Below are 15516 nucleotides of genomic sequence, written 5' to 3' on the forward strand. Positions count from 1 at the left end.
TTTAAGCCTTCGTGGCAAGTTAATAATGAAAAAATAAATCACTTTTTCTTGAATTCCCATAAGGTGAGCTTCATTATATTTAATAAAATCCCTTTTTATTTCTCAAAACTAAATCTTATTATTTGTTCTCATTACATACAAATATTTTATAATTGATCATTGCTTGAGCAATTATAAACTATATACAAAAGCTTTGTCCATATTGATAGGCAGCTATAACTCATCAAAGCTCACATACACTCTATTTTATTCATGGTCCCTCTCCGACGTAAGACTGGTCACCTTCATCATTCTCCACATTAAAAAGAGATCATCTTTAACATCATCTATACAAGAAGTTCTACAGTATAAAAGAAGACAGCGAGCAAGAAAGAAATCGACAGTTAAAACGCAGCAAGTAGTACAAAAAAAAAAAAAATATAAAACTATGTCAAAGTGAGTATACATATATTTGTGCAAAAGGTAAAAAGCCAAAAATATATTCAAGTGTATGCCCATACAATATAAAAAAAAAAAAACAACAAAAAAGAATTTGAAAAAGTTGGAAAAAGTGCAAAATTTGTTGGCTAATCCACGCTTATATTAAAATCGCAAAATTTCAAAATCTAGAAATTAAAGTGCACAAAAATTGCAAATCTAATTTGTATACCATAAATAATACAAATTTAGTTAGTTTATACTGCGGTTAAACTACCATCATATATAGTGTACTCGTAAAATTTCGAAAAAAAAAAAAACTACAGAGTATTGAAATAATTGCCAAATTTCATTTAGAGATCATAATTATAAAAATAAATTCATCTAAAATTTGCTTAAGTTGATTTCAACAGTGGTTTATACCGTTACATTTTTTTTGCAATCGTAACTTAAAATTCCAAAACAAAATATTCAGAATAAAGGTAAAGGTGAAGAAGAACAAATTGGAAAGTGTTTAAAATAAAAGATAATGTGCAAGAGTACAAAAGTGTTATAATCAGAGAGAGAATAAAAGTGCTCAAACATTATTTAAATCAAACTATTTGCAACAGTCTTAACTGCATACATATTTCAACTGGAATTTCATCATACTCACGGTATAATTGAGAAAAAGAGTTCACATCAAACCTGCAGATAGTATTTGAGTGAGTATTTTGGAATTTGTAATAAAAGATTTATACTTAAATCAGAGATCACTGCATATGCATAACAGTGGGTCACAATAGTAATATATCTAACCAAAATAAATTAAATCAGCAAATTTAAACATAATTGCATGCCTTTAGACATCAAATCATATTAATTGAATATATTTTTTTTTAAATATATTTTAAAATCAATTTCAAGTTTTTAATCTCTTCTGTTGTGCGAACAAAACAAATTTCAACAACATTTATTGCAGTTTCAGTTTTAACAAACTTGAACAGAATTTTCATCAAATTTTTAAAAAAAGAATTTATTGATACTAAACATCAAATAATTAAACAAAATTTTAAATAATTTGCAGTTTACTAGTTTAAAAGAAAATTTGGCAATACTTTTCTCATCTTCGAATCTAAATACAGATTATAATAAAAATTTACTATGTTGGTTCAAAATAATTAAATAGTACATTTTAAAAATAACTGAATTCCTTTCTCAGATGTATATACATATAAAACAAAATTTAAATTGCTAGCTCTAGTAATATTTGTATATGGTGCTTAAACTAAAGCACTTATATTTCAACTATAATTAAAACCAAAACAAACTACTTAATAGGTTGCCACAATTACTGTAGATCTCTGGAAAATTTTAAATTTACAGTACACAATTACAGTCCACAATTATCATTCAAAGATCAAGGAAATTTAATACTCAACAATATAATACCAATAAATTGGCACAAAATAAGAAATAAACCCTTGACTTATAGTCAAATGCTTGGTAAATTAAAATTTCAAGCTTATTCGATTTTCTTTCTCTAAGATTAATCAAATTACAACGATTTTTCTTCAATTTTAAATTTGTCACCTATATTTCGTGCCTTAATTCGAATTACAAAGAACAAACAAAATAATTGTATTATCACATATCACTCTCAAATTATACCACTGTTATCCTAATACAAAGGACATTTCTCCCATCTCAAACAATCTCTAAGATATTTCAATCAATCCAAATACGATTCAATCTAAACTTTCCATATCTTTGAAACCTTATACAAAACGTTATACAAAACGCTATACAAACACTAACGGTTTCTTATAATTTGCCATAAGGTAATAGTTTAACATCCGCAACAAAACATTCATACTTCATCACAATGGCGGCTCCTAACAATCGGTTTGCATTTGATTCCAACAATTTAATATCTTTTTGTAAAAGAAGTGATATGCAAGAATGTAATGGCCAATCCGAGGCCATTTTAGAGCTCAGGATGAAAGACCTTGACGGTCGATGGATTAAAGTTGAAAAATCTTATGAGGATCTCATGCTATCTGACCAAAGTCAAGAAATAAAAACTACAGCGCAGGAACAGTATGAAGTATGTGTCGATGTTTACTATATGTGTATGTCAAAAATTCTTGATTTTATCAAACCAAATAAAGAACCTTTAGACCCTCGTGTAAGTTTAGGATCAACTGTTCCCAATACATCCGAAGATGTTTTAAAGACATGCCTTAAACTTCCACCTTGCGATACTCAAATTTTCGCAGGCAGTTATGAAGAATGGCCCCCGTTTCGGGATATGTTTACAGCAGTATACATTAATCACCCTAGATTAACCTCCGCTGAGAAGCTGTATCATCTCCGTAATAAGACAAAAGACACAGCTGGAGCAATTGTTAAGAGATTTCCCCTGACCGATGAAAATTTTAACCTTGCGTGGCAAGCTTTAAAGTCCCGATATGAGAATGTTAGAGTTTTGGTTGATAACCAAATTCGTAATCTCTTTAATATTCCTTTAGCAGTTGTCGAAGATAGTGACTCTTTACAAAGAATTCACAGTTCTGTCACTGATTGTTTATCAATGTTGGAAACGTTAGGAGTATCTGCTAAGGGTTGGGACCCATTATTGGTTAATTTAGTGTACTCAAAGCTACCACATGAAACTTTAGCTCAGTGGGAACAGTCCCTAAATGCGTGTAGGGAGTTGCCCAAATGGTCCCAACTGAGTAATTTCCTTCTCCAAAGATGTGAAATAGTAGAGAGAATATCAACCATAAAACTCACGAAAAGCTCGTTTCCAAGCCACTACGATGCTCAATCGAGAATTCAAACCTATGCTTCTCAGGAAAAACTTAATATAAACTGTAAAATGTGCAATGAAGAACACGGTTTAAGAATTTGTCCTCAATTCCGCAAACTTTCAGTTCAAGAACGAGTTGATTTTGTTTTTAAAAATCAGTGCTGCAACAATTGCCTTTCAGTTTCTCACATCAAAACCAGCTGTAAAAGTAAAAATACATGTCTAAATTGTGGGAAAAAGCACCACACTTTGCTTCATATGCGAGCCGTCAACAATTCGAAGAAAAGTGTTGATCAATCGCATAACGAAAATAGTCAATCTCTTCAAGCCAAAGCTTCAAACTCTCAAGCTCAAATTCCCAATTCACGTGATAACCAAAAACCCGAAACTTCCAATTTAGCCAAACTCCCACCAATTCATTCAAATTATGCGACGAACAATACCAACATCTTGCTGCGAACAGCATTAGTTCAGATTGAAAGTAGAGGTGAACACTTTACTATACGAGCACTTATTGACCCAGGTTCAGAAAGAACTTTTATATCAGAAAAGATAAGAAAACGATTAAGTCTTCCCTATAAAAGGTCACGTTTTGAAATTATTGGAGTTGGAGGTCAGAGTCAAATAGCTGAAAAGGAATGCGATTTAGTTTTAGTTTCACAGCGAAATAAATTTAGATTTCAAATTACAGCAATAGTTCTCCCCAAAGTTACAAATAAAATTCCTTCGTCCTCTTTCAAAATCAATGATCCGTCAAATCTGTCGGATATTGAATTGGCAGACCCCTATTTTAACGTCTCATCTTCCATTGACCTAATTCTAGGAAATGACAGCGAACGCTATATCAATCTAGATGGAATTAAGAGAGACGTATGTGGCTCTGCTTCAGCCTATAATACAGTTTTCGGCTGGGTTCTCAGTGGGCCTGTACAAACAAAACCCATATTCTCATTTTCCTCTCTAGTTACTTCTACTGAACATTCTAACATTAATGACTTACTACGAAAATTCTGGGAACAAGAGGAAATTCCAATGTCGCCAGCAATATCGTCTGAAGATGAATACTGTGAGGAATTTTATGTTCAAACAACAAAACGTCTTGCAGATGGTCGTTATATGGTACGATTACCATTTAGAAAAGAGTTTCCGAACGAGAAATTTCTAGGCCCCTCAAGATTTATGGCTTTGGGCCAATATGTTAGAATGGAACAAACGTTATCTAAAGATCTCTCACTCAGCTTACAATACAATGAAGTTCTCAACGAGTACATTACGTTAGGTCACATGGAAGAAACTACGTCATGTGAATATTTCTTAGAAAATAAGTGCAATTCCTTTTATCTTCCTCATCACGCTGTAGTTCGTCCAGAGAGTAAAACCACAAAAGTTCGAGTAGTTTTCAACGCGTCTCGTAAATCAAAATCAGGTTTTTCTCTTAATGATGTCCTATATACTGGTCCCACTTTACAAGCAGACTTAATGTCTGTAATCTTAAACTGGCGTTTTTACAGATACGTATTTAGTGGAGATATTCAGAAAATGTACAGGCAAATTCTCATAGACCCTATTGACAGGCCGTTTCAAAGAATTCTTTTTCAAAAATCCCCCCGAGATCCTGTTAAAGACTATGAACTCAAAACGGTGACATTCGGAATTAATTGCGCACCTTTTCTCGCCATCCGAACGCTTTTACAGTTAGCCTCTGATATTCAAGATCAATTCCCAAAAGCATCTACAATTTTACGTCATGAAACATATGTAGATGACATCCTAGCTGGAGGTCACTCTATAGAAAGTGCGATTCAATCCCAAGAACAGCTTATAAAATCTCTAAAGTCAGCAAATTTCAATTTAAAGAAAATTACTTCCAATGATTCGCGATTATTAAAATCTTTCCCTAAAGAAGATTTGTATGACTCTAATTTTCTTAAATTCCACGACTCTAGTTCCACGAAAACTCTCGGTATACGTTGGAATGCACTCACTGACTCATTCACCTACTCATTCGAACCTATACTCAAAGCCACCACCATTACAAAGCGCCAAATATTATCCTCGGTTGCTAAACTGTTTGATCCTGCCGGTTGGATTTCCCCGATTGTGATAAGAGGCAAAATTCTCATACAGCAACTTTGGCTAGAAAGGATTGATTGGGACGAACCTGTAAGTGCAGATTCTCTCCGCACATGGAACGAATTAATTAACGATTTACCTTCGGTAGAAAAAATCCGAATCCCGCGTTGGATACAGTTCACTCCCGTTGATTGCATCCAAATTCATGGTTTTTGTGATGCCTCCAAGATGGCTTACTGCGCAGCGGTGTATATCAGAGTTCAAACTTCTCGTACAGTTTTTACTAACTTACTAGTATCAAAAAGTAAAGTCGCTCCTCTAGACGCTATAACATTACCAAGATTAGAGTTATCTGGTGCTGTAATGTTAGCTAAGCTTACAAATCATACCATATCCTCCCTGGAGTTGAATCAGTACGAAGTGGTTCTTTGGTGTGACTCTTCCATTGTTCTTGGGTGGTTAGCAAAACCTCCCGCAACTTGGAAAGAAATTTATGTTTCTAACCGCGTCTCTAAAATCCATAAATTGATTCCAAATGCAAAATGGCGTCATGTTCCCACACATTACAACCCCGCTGATTTGGGATCGAGAGGTTGTAGACCTCAAGACTTAGTAACTAATAGCCTTTGGTGGAACGGACCTTCCTGGCTTACTAATCCTGACACCGAATGGCCAAAGCAAACTCCCATGAGCAATTTGAAAGTCAACCCTATTTCAAGCTTCAAATCGTCTTCCGCAAGCACTAACGATAACCTAAAATCATCTCAAAAGTTTTATATAAACATTTCCAGTTTACAATCTATCACAAACTCAATCGATATTCTAAAAGCTTTTCTTCCTATTCCCGAGCATTACGAGTGTTATCCTATATTTTTCGATTTATACGACACTTTAAAAGCTCCTTCGCTAACCCAACTTTTCCATTACAGTATAGTAGTACTGAAATTAGTCAAAAGGAAGCCAATTCCGTCAAAATTCGATTAATAATTCTAGCTCAAAAACAATGGTACAAATACGAATATTCATCTTTATCTAACTCTGAATCCATACCCAAAGACAGTTCCCTATTTACGTTAAATCCATTTATTGATGCAAACGGTGTTTTACGCGTCAATGGCAGATTAGCAAATGCTCCGTTAAGCTACAATGAGCGATTCCCAATTATTTTACCACGTAACTCACATTTCTGTGAGTTATTTTTAGCTCACTTACATGAATTTTTAGCTCATGGTGAATGCCATCTAATGTGTAGAATGCTACAAACACAATTTTATATACCGCGCCTAATACTACGCATCCGTAAGCTAATACGGTATTGTAAAACGTGTATAATTCACAAAAGAAAGTCCTGTTCGCAAATTATGGCAGCTCTACCATCCGAGCGATGCACACTTTCATCGCCATTTCACACAACTGGTATAGACTTCGCAGGGCCTTTCGAGCTCAAAAATTCAACGCTCAAAAATGCCTCAACTGTTAAATGTTACGTATGTGTATTTGTATGTTTCGCTACAAAAGCAGTACACCTAGAGCCTTGCTCCAATTTATCCACAGCTGCGTTTCAAGCAACCTTTGCCAGGTTCGTTGGAAGGAGGGGACTCCCACATAAAATTGTTTCCGATAACGGTCGAAATTTTGTCGGTGCAAGTCGTGCTTTTCGTAAAGAGTTTTTAACATTTCTTAAAACTGTATCCCATGATATTGCTCAAAAATATCTCACTCACGGGTTTGAATGGTCTTTTATTCCGCCACACGCCCCTCACATGGGAGGTCTATGGGAGGCAGCAGTAAAAAGTTTTAAATTTCATTTGAAACGAGTTGCCGGTGCGCATCGTTTCACATTCGAAGAATTTACCACCGTGCTATCTCGAATTGAAGGCGTATTAAATTCCAGACCTATTTCAGCCTTATCTGAAGATCCCACAGACCTGACTGCTCTAACCCCAGGACACTTTTTACGCGGTGGTCCCATGCTAGCCATTCCTGAGCCAACAGTTGAAAATCTATCATTGATCTCTCGATGGGAAAAGCTAAAGGCCATCCATCACCAATTTGCAATACAATGGAAAGAAGACTATCTGAAATCTCTCCATAAGAGATACAAATGGAAATTTTCCGAGCCCAATTTGAAAATAGACGATTTTGTAATCATAATTGATGACATTCTGCCTCCTAACGAGTGGCGGTTAGGTAGAATAGAAAAGGTTCACAGCGGACCAGATAAGCATGTCCGAGTAGTAGATGTACGTACGGCAATCGGAATTATAACTCGTCCAATTACCAAATTGTGTTATTTACCCTTTAATAATACTCAAAATACTACAAGCAGTGATTAATCTACATTTACATTCCGAAAACTGATTCTCTTTTTCCAACTCGTGTTTGATTCTTATTCGTAGCCCATTCATTTTCAGCTTTTACTAATTTTTACTCTACCCTTTTAGATACCGAAATCAACCACCACGCAACCCCGATGTACACCAGTGTCAAGTGTGTTATCGATATCATTCACTTCGTTTTTGCCGAAGCTTCCTCGCCATGAATTCCACCAAACGAAACCAAGTTGTACGACAAAAACAATATTGCCTCAATTGTTTGGCACGCACGCACATTGTCCGAAAATGTGAAAGTCCTGAAATTATATTTGAATTTAAATTATTTGAATTAAATTAAATCATACACATATGAATTGTTATTTATCTTAAGAAACCCTATGTATGTTAAGTACGGCTAAAGTTAACAGATAGAATTGTCATTTTTTACCTTTAACTTCGAATATTGTTTAAGCCTTCGTGGCAAGTTAATAATGAAAAAATAAATCACTTTTTCTTGAATTCCCATAAGGTGAGCTTCATTATATTTAATAAAATCCCTTTTTATTTCTCAAAACTAAATCTTATTATTTGTTCTCATTACATACAAATATTTTATAATTGATCATTGCTTGAGCAATTATAAACTATATACAAAAGCTTTGTCCATATTGATAGGCAGCTATAACTCATCAAAGCTCACATACACTCTATTTTATTCACTATGAATTCATACAAAACAATAAAATATTTTGAATACATACTACCATAAGATAGAATAATAATTACACTCTCCCAAATTGTATGGCTGACACAACAACAAAATACATTGATTTACATCATTGGTGCCCATTTCATAGCACAATTGTGCAAACTAATACACACATATTCACATTCTCTTTTGTTTTGTTTGCTAAGTTGTTATTTTTTTAAGATTTTTTAGTTCACTAAACTTTTTTTGTAGTGGAGTTCTCTTTCGCTAACCAGCACAAATACAGTTTTAGATTCAGGCATCCCAGAGTTACATGTATTTTGTCGTTGCAAGACTTAGATTTTTGACAACAGAAATTTTGTCTCTCAGTAACGCTTCTATGTATATTTTGTTCTATGCATACTACATTAGCGGTATTCACAATGTAGCGTACTTGGCCTAGTAAAAAAGCAGAAGAGCTATTTATTGACAAACATTTCAATTTCTAATGTATTTTGTTATTAGTTTTTTGATATTGTGCTCTTTTACTACATTACCAAGCCAAGTACATTGTGAATACCGCTAATATATTTTACAAAATTATTTCTTGACAATTCGAATAAATTTAATAATATTTTTAATTTGAAAAGTATTAATTCACACTATTGTAGTCTATTTATATCTTTATAGAATGATTATTTTCAAATATTTATTTGCATTAATTATATTTGTACATTTGCTTAGATCAAACACAAACGGAAACTATAAAATTAATAATATTAATGACAACAAATTGGTTTCCCGTGCTATTTATTTAAATTGCCAAAGGGAGAGAACAAAAGGTTACATAGTTTAAGTAATGTTAATTGATTTTAGTAAAATGCTTAGTTAAATCTTGATAATGATATAAATATAATGATAAATATATTATTAGCTAAGTGATATTTTCCAATAATTAGTAATCAACTTTAATGGAGGTGGAAGGAGCAGCGTAAGTAAGCATACCTGCAGATATCTACCATATTTTCTTTAGTAGTTTGTAGTTTATAAAATTTTTAATCACTAGAAAATAAAAATAAAATTTATACCGCCAAATACATATATGGGGGATTGATTTCATGTCAAGTGAACCAACTTTTAAGATCGATGTTTTCCGATCTGGATGAAATTTACACCAAGGTTAGACCTATTGTTCTTACAAAATGTGTTCTAAATAGTTTAGATAGCTATTTCTTCAATCTTTCGAAAAAGCGAATTTAAAAAAATAATAAAAAAATTTTTCCCGAAATCAAAAACTTTTTTGACTTTTTATTCAAAATGGGCCCTTTTTTCTCAAAAGAAAGCTTAGATGTTGTACTTGAAGACCTAAATCTTTAAGGAATGGACCTAAGCTTTATTTTAAGCAAAAAAAAATTATAAATACACCAAATACAGATAATTACCTTAGAGCCTGGCCAGGTTTCACATACGATTTCTTAGGCTTCTGGTTATCGCAATGGATCCACTTTTCATCACAAGTAATGATTTGGTGCAAAAATTATTTTCTTTTATAGCCTTCAAACAGCATCTCGCACTTGCAAAATAGTCTTTCAAGGTCTCTTTCAATTTGCAAATTTAAGATCAATTATTTTGGGATTCGTAGAAGACGCAGAGTTTGTTCATGTTATTTTTGTATTATTTATTTATTGTAACTAACAGGAAAAATATGAAAGATATCGGTAGTAAACTAACCCATTAACACCAGAATAGGACAAAAATACCCAAAACAAGTAAGAGAGCTATATTCGGCTGTGCCGAATCTTATATACCCTTCACCAAATTATACTTAAAAATATTTTTTTTTTTAAATATTTTTATTTAAACAAAATCAAATTTGTTTTTAAAATGTTTTAAAATTTGTTTTTTTTAAAAATTTTTTTTTTTAAATTTCATTAATTAATTTTTTTGGAAAAATTTATGACAAAAAAAAAATTTTTGATGAAAAAAAAATTCTGGTTAAAAAATATTTTTTCCGATTTTGACCCATTGTATGTCCAACTTACTATGGTCTTATATACGTCGTTGCAAAGGTCTTTGAAATATCTATCATTAGATATCCATATTGCCTATATTAATGACTTAGTAATCCATATATAGGTTAAAAATATGTCAAAAATCGAGGTTGTCCTAGTTTTTTTAAATAGCGACCGAGCCGGAAGAATTTCAGAGATACTGATGTATGAATCGTGTATGTAAGTTATTTGGGGGCTTCGGAAAGTTGATTTCAACACACAGACGGACAAACGGACATGACAATATCGATTCCGCTATCTATAACGATCCAGAATATATTTACTTTATGGGGTCGCAAATGAAAAATGTGGAAATTACAAACGGAATGACAAACTTATATATACCCTTGCCACTCATGGTGAAGTGTATAAATATAGCCGTTTTAGAAAATATCTAATGCGGGCCAGGTAAGAGACATCACAAATCTGTTTCCATGGATAGATAAAAGAAGAATAGAACTACTAAAGGAAAAATTGGTTGTCATTATAGAGTCGGTAATTTTACAAATTATAAAAAATCTGAACTGGATATCCCGAAAACTCTCTTTCGCCCTTATAGCTTTTGATGACCACTATATGATTTCATGGCGTAGGTATTTAAATATCTACTTCGTCATATAAATCTCTTTAAATCTTAGTTTCAACGAATCTCCAAAATATTTAATTTTCCGCATTTTATTCTTATGCTATTTTCTAGCACATATTATATATTTCCATTCCAACTGTTAACATAAACCCTGCTTTACTTTTTGCACCTTTTTGAACTGTTTGTATGTATGTTGGTCATATTTCATATATTTTCTTGCAATTAATATTTTACGCCATTATTCAGCGTTAAATACCATTAATAATGACTCGTTTTATTTATGCTATAATACTTAATATGTTCTATTTGCTATGAAATAAATTTATTTCTATTTAAATATACATGTAAGTATGTGTATTAGGCCGGGTCGATTTGTATGGAGGATCAAAAAGTAAAAAGTATAGCAGAAATGCAATCTACGGAAAATACTAAGAAAGTTAACTCAAGAAACCATAGGTCTAAAATCAAATCCTATCTTGCGAATTTCGTCTTTTATCCAATAAAAAAAAACTATTAAAAAAAAAATTTGTATTGAAATATTATTGGATAAAAGACGAAATGCGCAAGATAGGATTTGATTTTAGAGCTATGGTTTCTTGTGGAAATTTTCTTAGAATATTCAATAGAATGCGTTTCTGCTATACGATTTTTCGTGAAAAAAATCGACCCACCCTACTGTGTATAAATTACTTAATTTTAGCACTAAATCTTCTTTTAATTTATCCAAATGTCTAGCTCACTGTCTTTGCGTCTTTCTTTTCTTTACAGGTAAGTTTCAATAAGCACCAGGGCACCACCACCACCACCATCGTCATCGCCACCACTCTCCACTTAAAATGAAAATACAAAAAATGTCTTCATTAAAGGTGAAGGAATGAACGAATGAATGAGTGTTTAACACGATGAATAAGAAGAATGACTGAACTGAATAAAGGAATGAAAGAATGAATGAATGTGAAATGTTTATGGTTCGTGTGGATGTCTTATGATTTATTCACACCGAAAAATAGTTTTTGATTTATATTTCACAAAGCTCATTTGTATGCTAAAGACATGTAATCATGCATTCATGTGTATAAAATTAAGAAAAGAAGAAAATGTCTACAACAATTATGTATATATGCATATATAGCTATGTGATATTTAATTCAAAAGGTATGTCATATAGATACTTCTCTAGAGTATATAGTATCCCAGCTAAATCCTTCATTACCATGTAATGAGTTATAATGCCAATTCACTAATTACTCAGTAACATTTTAAGTTATTATTTTAACACGGTGAAGTTAACGGAGTAAAGTATTTACCCTATATGGCATTACATTGATATCACTAAAACTAGTTACAAGTAATGACTTAAAGAAGCCCTTATCAGTAACAGAAAGTGCTCATGTAAATGAGTGCTTAATAAGTAGTGGTACATATATCAGATAATAATTAAATCATTATTCGACTACTTTTTGGTAATACAGAGGGTATAAACTAATTATAAAAATATATGATTTTTTAGTAATTAAAATTCATTATCATATTTCTGGCTGGGTTATGCATAACATCTGTTTTATGACTTAAAAAGGAAATTCTTAATCACACATTCATACGCTCGAATTAAAATTCTTGAAGAACACATTTTCAGTAAATTAATTTAAATTGATTGAATTGCCAACACAATACTCGACATACCATGACCATTTAAAATTCTTGCTGTGTGTGTTTGCATGTCATTTTGTAGGGTAAAAATACTATTTGACTGCAGTCATCACTTCGTTAGGAAAAATATTTCAATTTGATTAATTTCATATTGATGAAATAAACCACAATTAATCAAGTTTTATATTGCTGTTTTATGAAATGATTCATTAACACTTTGAATTATTTTCTTTATTTTTTGCCATATTTTTTTTTTGCAATGAAACAAAAATATTTATTGAAAACTGAAAATTGTAAAAATAAATAATTAAATTTTGAAAAATTATCAATGCTTGATAGATGCAAAACAAAAAATAATTGCTTTGCTGTAAGAATTTTGATTATTTTTATAAAATGTCTTAATGTGTTTTGTAGATTGAAATGAAATTTGAAATTTGTGGTTAATAATTTGATTAATATTGGGTGTAAAACTAAAAATTCTGATTTTTTTTATTAAATTTTTAGGTTTTATTTTGAAACATGTGTACAATATACATATGTACATTTTTCAAAGTATTAGTCATAGTTAGCTATGATCTTTTCCCATATTTCTGGCAATATATGGATTCCGAGACAATAGAACTGCTCATCGTTTGAGGCCAAGAACGAAGTGAAATGTATCCCACGCAGAGCGTAATGTATCGACCGCAACAAATAGTTGTCGGATGGGATAAGGTCTGTACTAAAAAGCGGGTGAGGCAAAACTTCCCAACCATTTCTTTCTAAATAGTTTTAAACATGTATTGCAACATGATGCCGAGCGTTGTCATAATGGAATATTACAGTTTCATGTCTGGCCGCATATTCTGGGTGTTTTTAGGCCAATGCTCACTTCAAATGAATCAGTTACATTCGTTGCAGGTTCCCTGTGATGATCGGGCGAGAATTCAGCAGCTCATTATAGATAGGACCCTTTTGCACCCACCAAATACAGAGCATTACCATAGCGATATGGATATTTGGCTTTGGTGTCGTTTCGGCTGATGGGTCGGGATTCATGTGCGAACTCTTAATCTTACGGTTATCGTAATGAATCAATTTTTCATCGCATGTAGTGACTCGGTTCAAAAATGATTTCTTTTGTACCGTTGAAGCATTATTTCGGACTTGGAAAGTCGTCTTTCAATGTCTCTCGGCTTCAATTCGTATGGAACCCAATTTCCTTGCTTTTTGATGAATCCTGCCATTCGCAAACATTTTGAAATTGCTGCTTAAGTAGCTTCCAATTATGTTGCAAGCTCTTGTTGAGTTTGACAACAATCTTCATGGAGCAATGCCTCCAATTCTTGGTCTTCAAACTTTTTTGGCTGGAATGGGCGATATTTGTATTCGTGTCAAAATCTCCACATCTGAACTCCGCAAAAAATCCTTCGCACGTTGAAATCAATGGAACACATTCGCCATAAACTTAAAAAGCCATAAAATGACAATTAGGTAATTTAGAAGATAAGTTATCTGTGGTGAATCCCTTATTTTAATTTAACAAATCGAAAAAATAGTATTGGAACCATCCTAATATTATCTAAATCTATTGTATATTTACTATTTTCGAATTCTTCAGATTATTAACAAATATACACAACCAAAATTGTGTGCAAAATTCCCCAGATAATTTAAATCAAATTGCAGAAATTGTAAATAAATAAAGCATGCAAAATGATCATGACTGATTGGCAACAACGACGACGACAACATGATTTGTCCGCTGAGTATAATATCCGAAAATGAATATTGTATTAGTGCTGAAATCTCCAGCTCAAAAACAAATATTTTTCGTGACAATGTTGCTGCTTTATAGAGGAAAATAAATAAAACATAAAACTATACAACACTCGTTTTTATATACAAACATTTGCATTGTCAAGTGCACAACAATGATTATTTGTGTTTTGTTTGTCTGCTGATTTTTTCATAAATTTTTTTCTTTTTTGTTTTATAAAACATCAAAAAAGGTAGTTTCATTATACTGGCTGGCGTCTTCCTTTTCATGCAAAAATAAAAATAAACAAACACATTGCAACACTAGTGCGATTAATAAAAAAATAATGATAATCTTGTTTTTTTTTTACTATTTTCAAAGTAAGTGTAATGTAAAACACTTTGGTTACTGCTTATGTTGTTGATGTCAGTAGTTGCCGTGATTGTTAGTGTTGTCAACCGTTGCTTTTGTATATTTAATTTGTTTTTATTCATTTGTACTTTTATTTTTTATCTGTCTGCTGCTACTGTAGCTTTGTGGTTTAAATTTGTCAAGAAAAAAAAAATTCAACCACAAATGATTAAATAAAATGACCGGCAAAAAATAACATGGTGATACCCTTTTTTAAGTTGAAATGAGTGGCGCCCTTCTGTACAAATTCTTAATTACTAAACATAACTAGAATTTACTTTTCAAACTTACATGGTGCATGCACAATGGGATGTTACCATTTGTATGATAGCAAAAAAGGCAAAAGTTTTCAGATATTTTTAAACTATGTCTGCTCGTGTAAATTTTGTTATTGTAATTATTAAATTTATGTGGCCTTTCATCTGTAGCATATCGAGTAACTTACACGTGATTTATAATAGTTTCTAGCGTCTTATTTTGAACATAAGTTCTATGTCAATCTGTATTGCACTATCTCTCATTTCGTATTAAAACGCTTATTTTACTGGACTAAATGATCATTTTATGGTGCGTATAAAATATTAAAATATTAATCATACGCAAATGTACTCATGTGATAGATTGTTTAGGTTGCGTATGATTAATGCGCAATTTTAATATTACGTACGTATATGCACCGCATATTAATTTTAATTTTTCAAAGAATTTCAACTATTGGGTGTATGATTTAGAAATACGGGATTTACAAAATGTATTATGTATATGTCATTTTGAAGGTATATATCAGTGTAAACAA

The 15516-nt window shown here is 32.1% G+C and overlaps 2 protein-coding genes across 2 annotated transcripts in view; one reads left to right on the forward strand and one right to left on the reverse strand.

The window, feature by feature from the left end:
• Octbeta2R (Octopamine beta2 receptor) overlaps positions 1-15516 on the reverse strand; it is a 300943-nt gene that overhangs the window by 196000 nt on the left and 89427 nt on the right. The window lies entirely within an intron of this gene.
• Positions 2282-7823, forward strand: LOC135953357 (uncharacterized). Its single transcript, XM_065503227.1, has 4 exons — positions 2282-5893; positions 6211-6469; positions 7160-7471; positions 7726-7823. Exons 1-4 carry the CDS (start codon positions 2282-2284, stop codon positions 7821-7823), a joined length of 4281 nt encoding a protein of 1426 aa, XP_065359299.1.

Source organism: Calliphora vicina, chromosome 1, assembly GCF_958450345.1.
Source record: "Calliphora vicina chromosome 1, idCalVici1.1, whole genome shotgun sequence".
NCBI lineage: Eukaryota > Metazoa > Arthropoda > Insecta > Diptera > Calliphoridae > Calliphora > Calliphora vicina.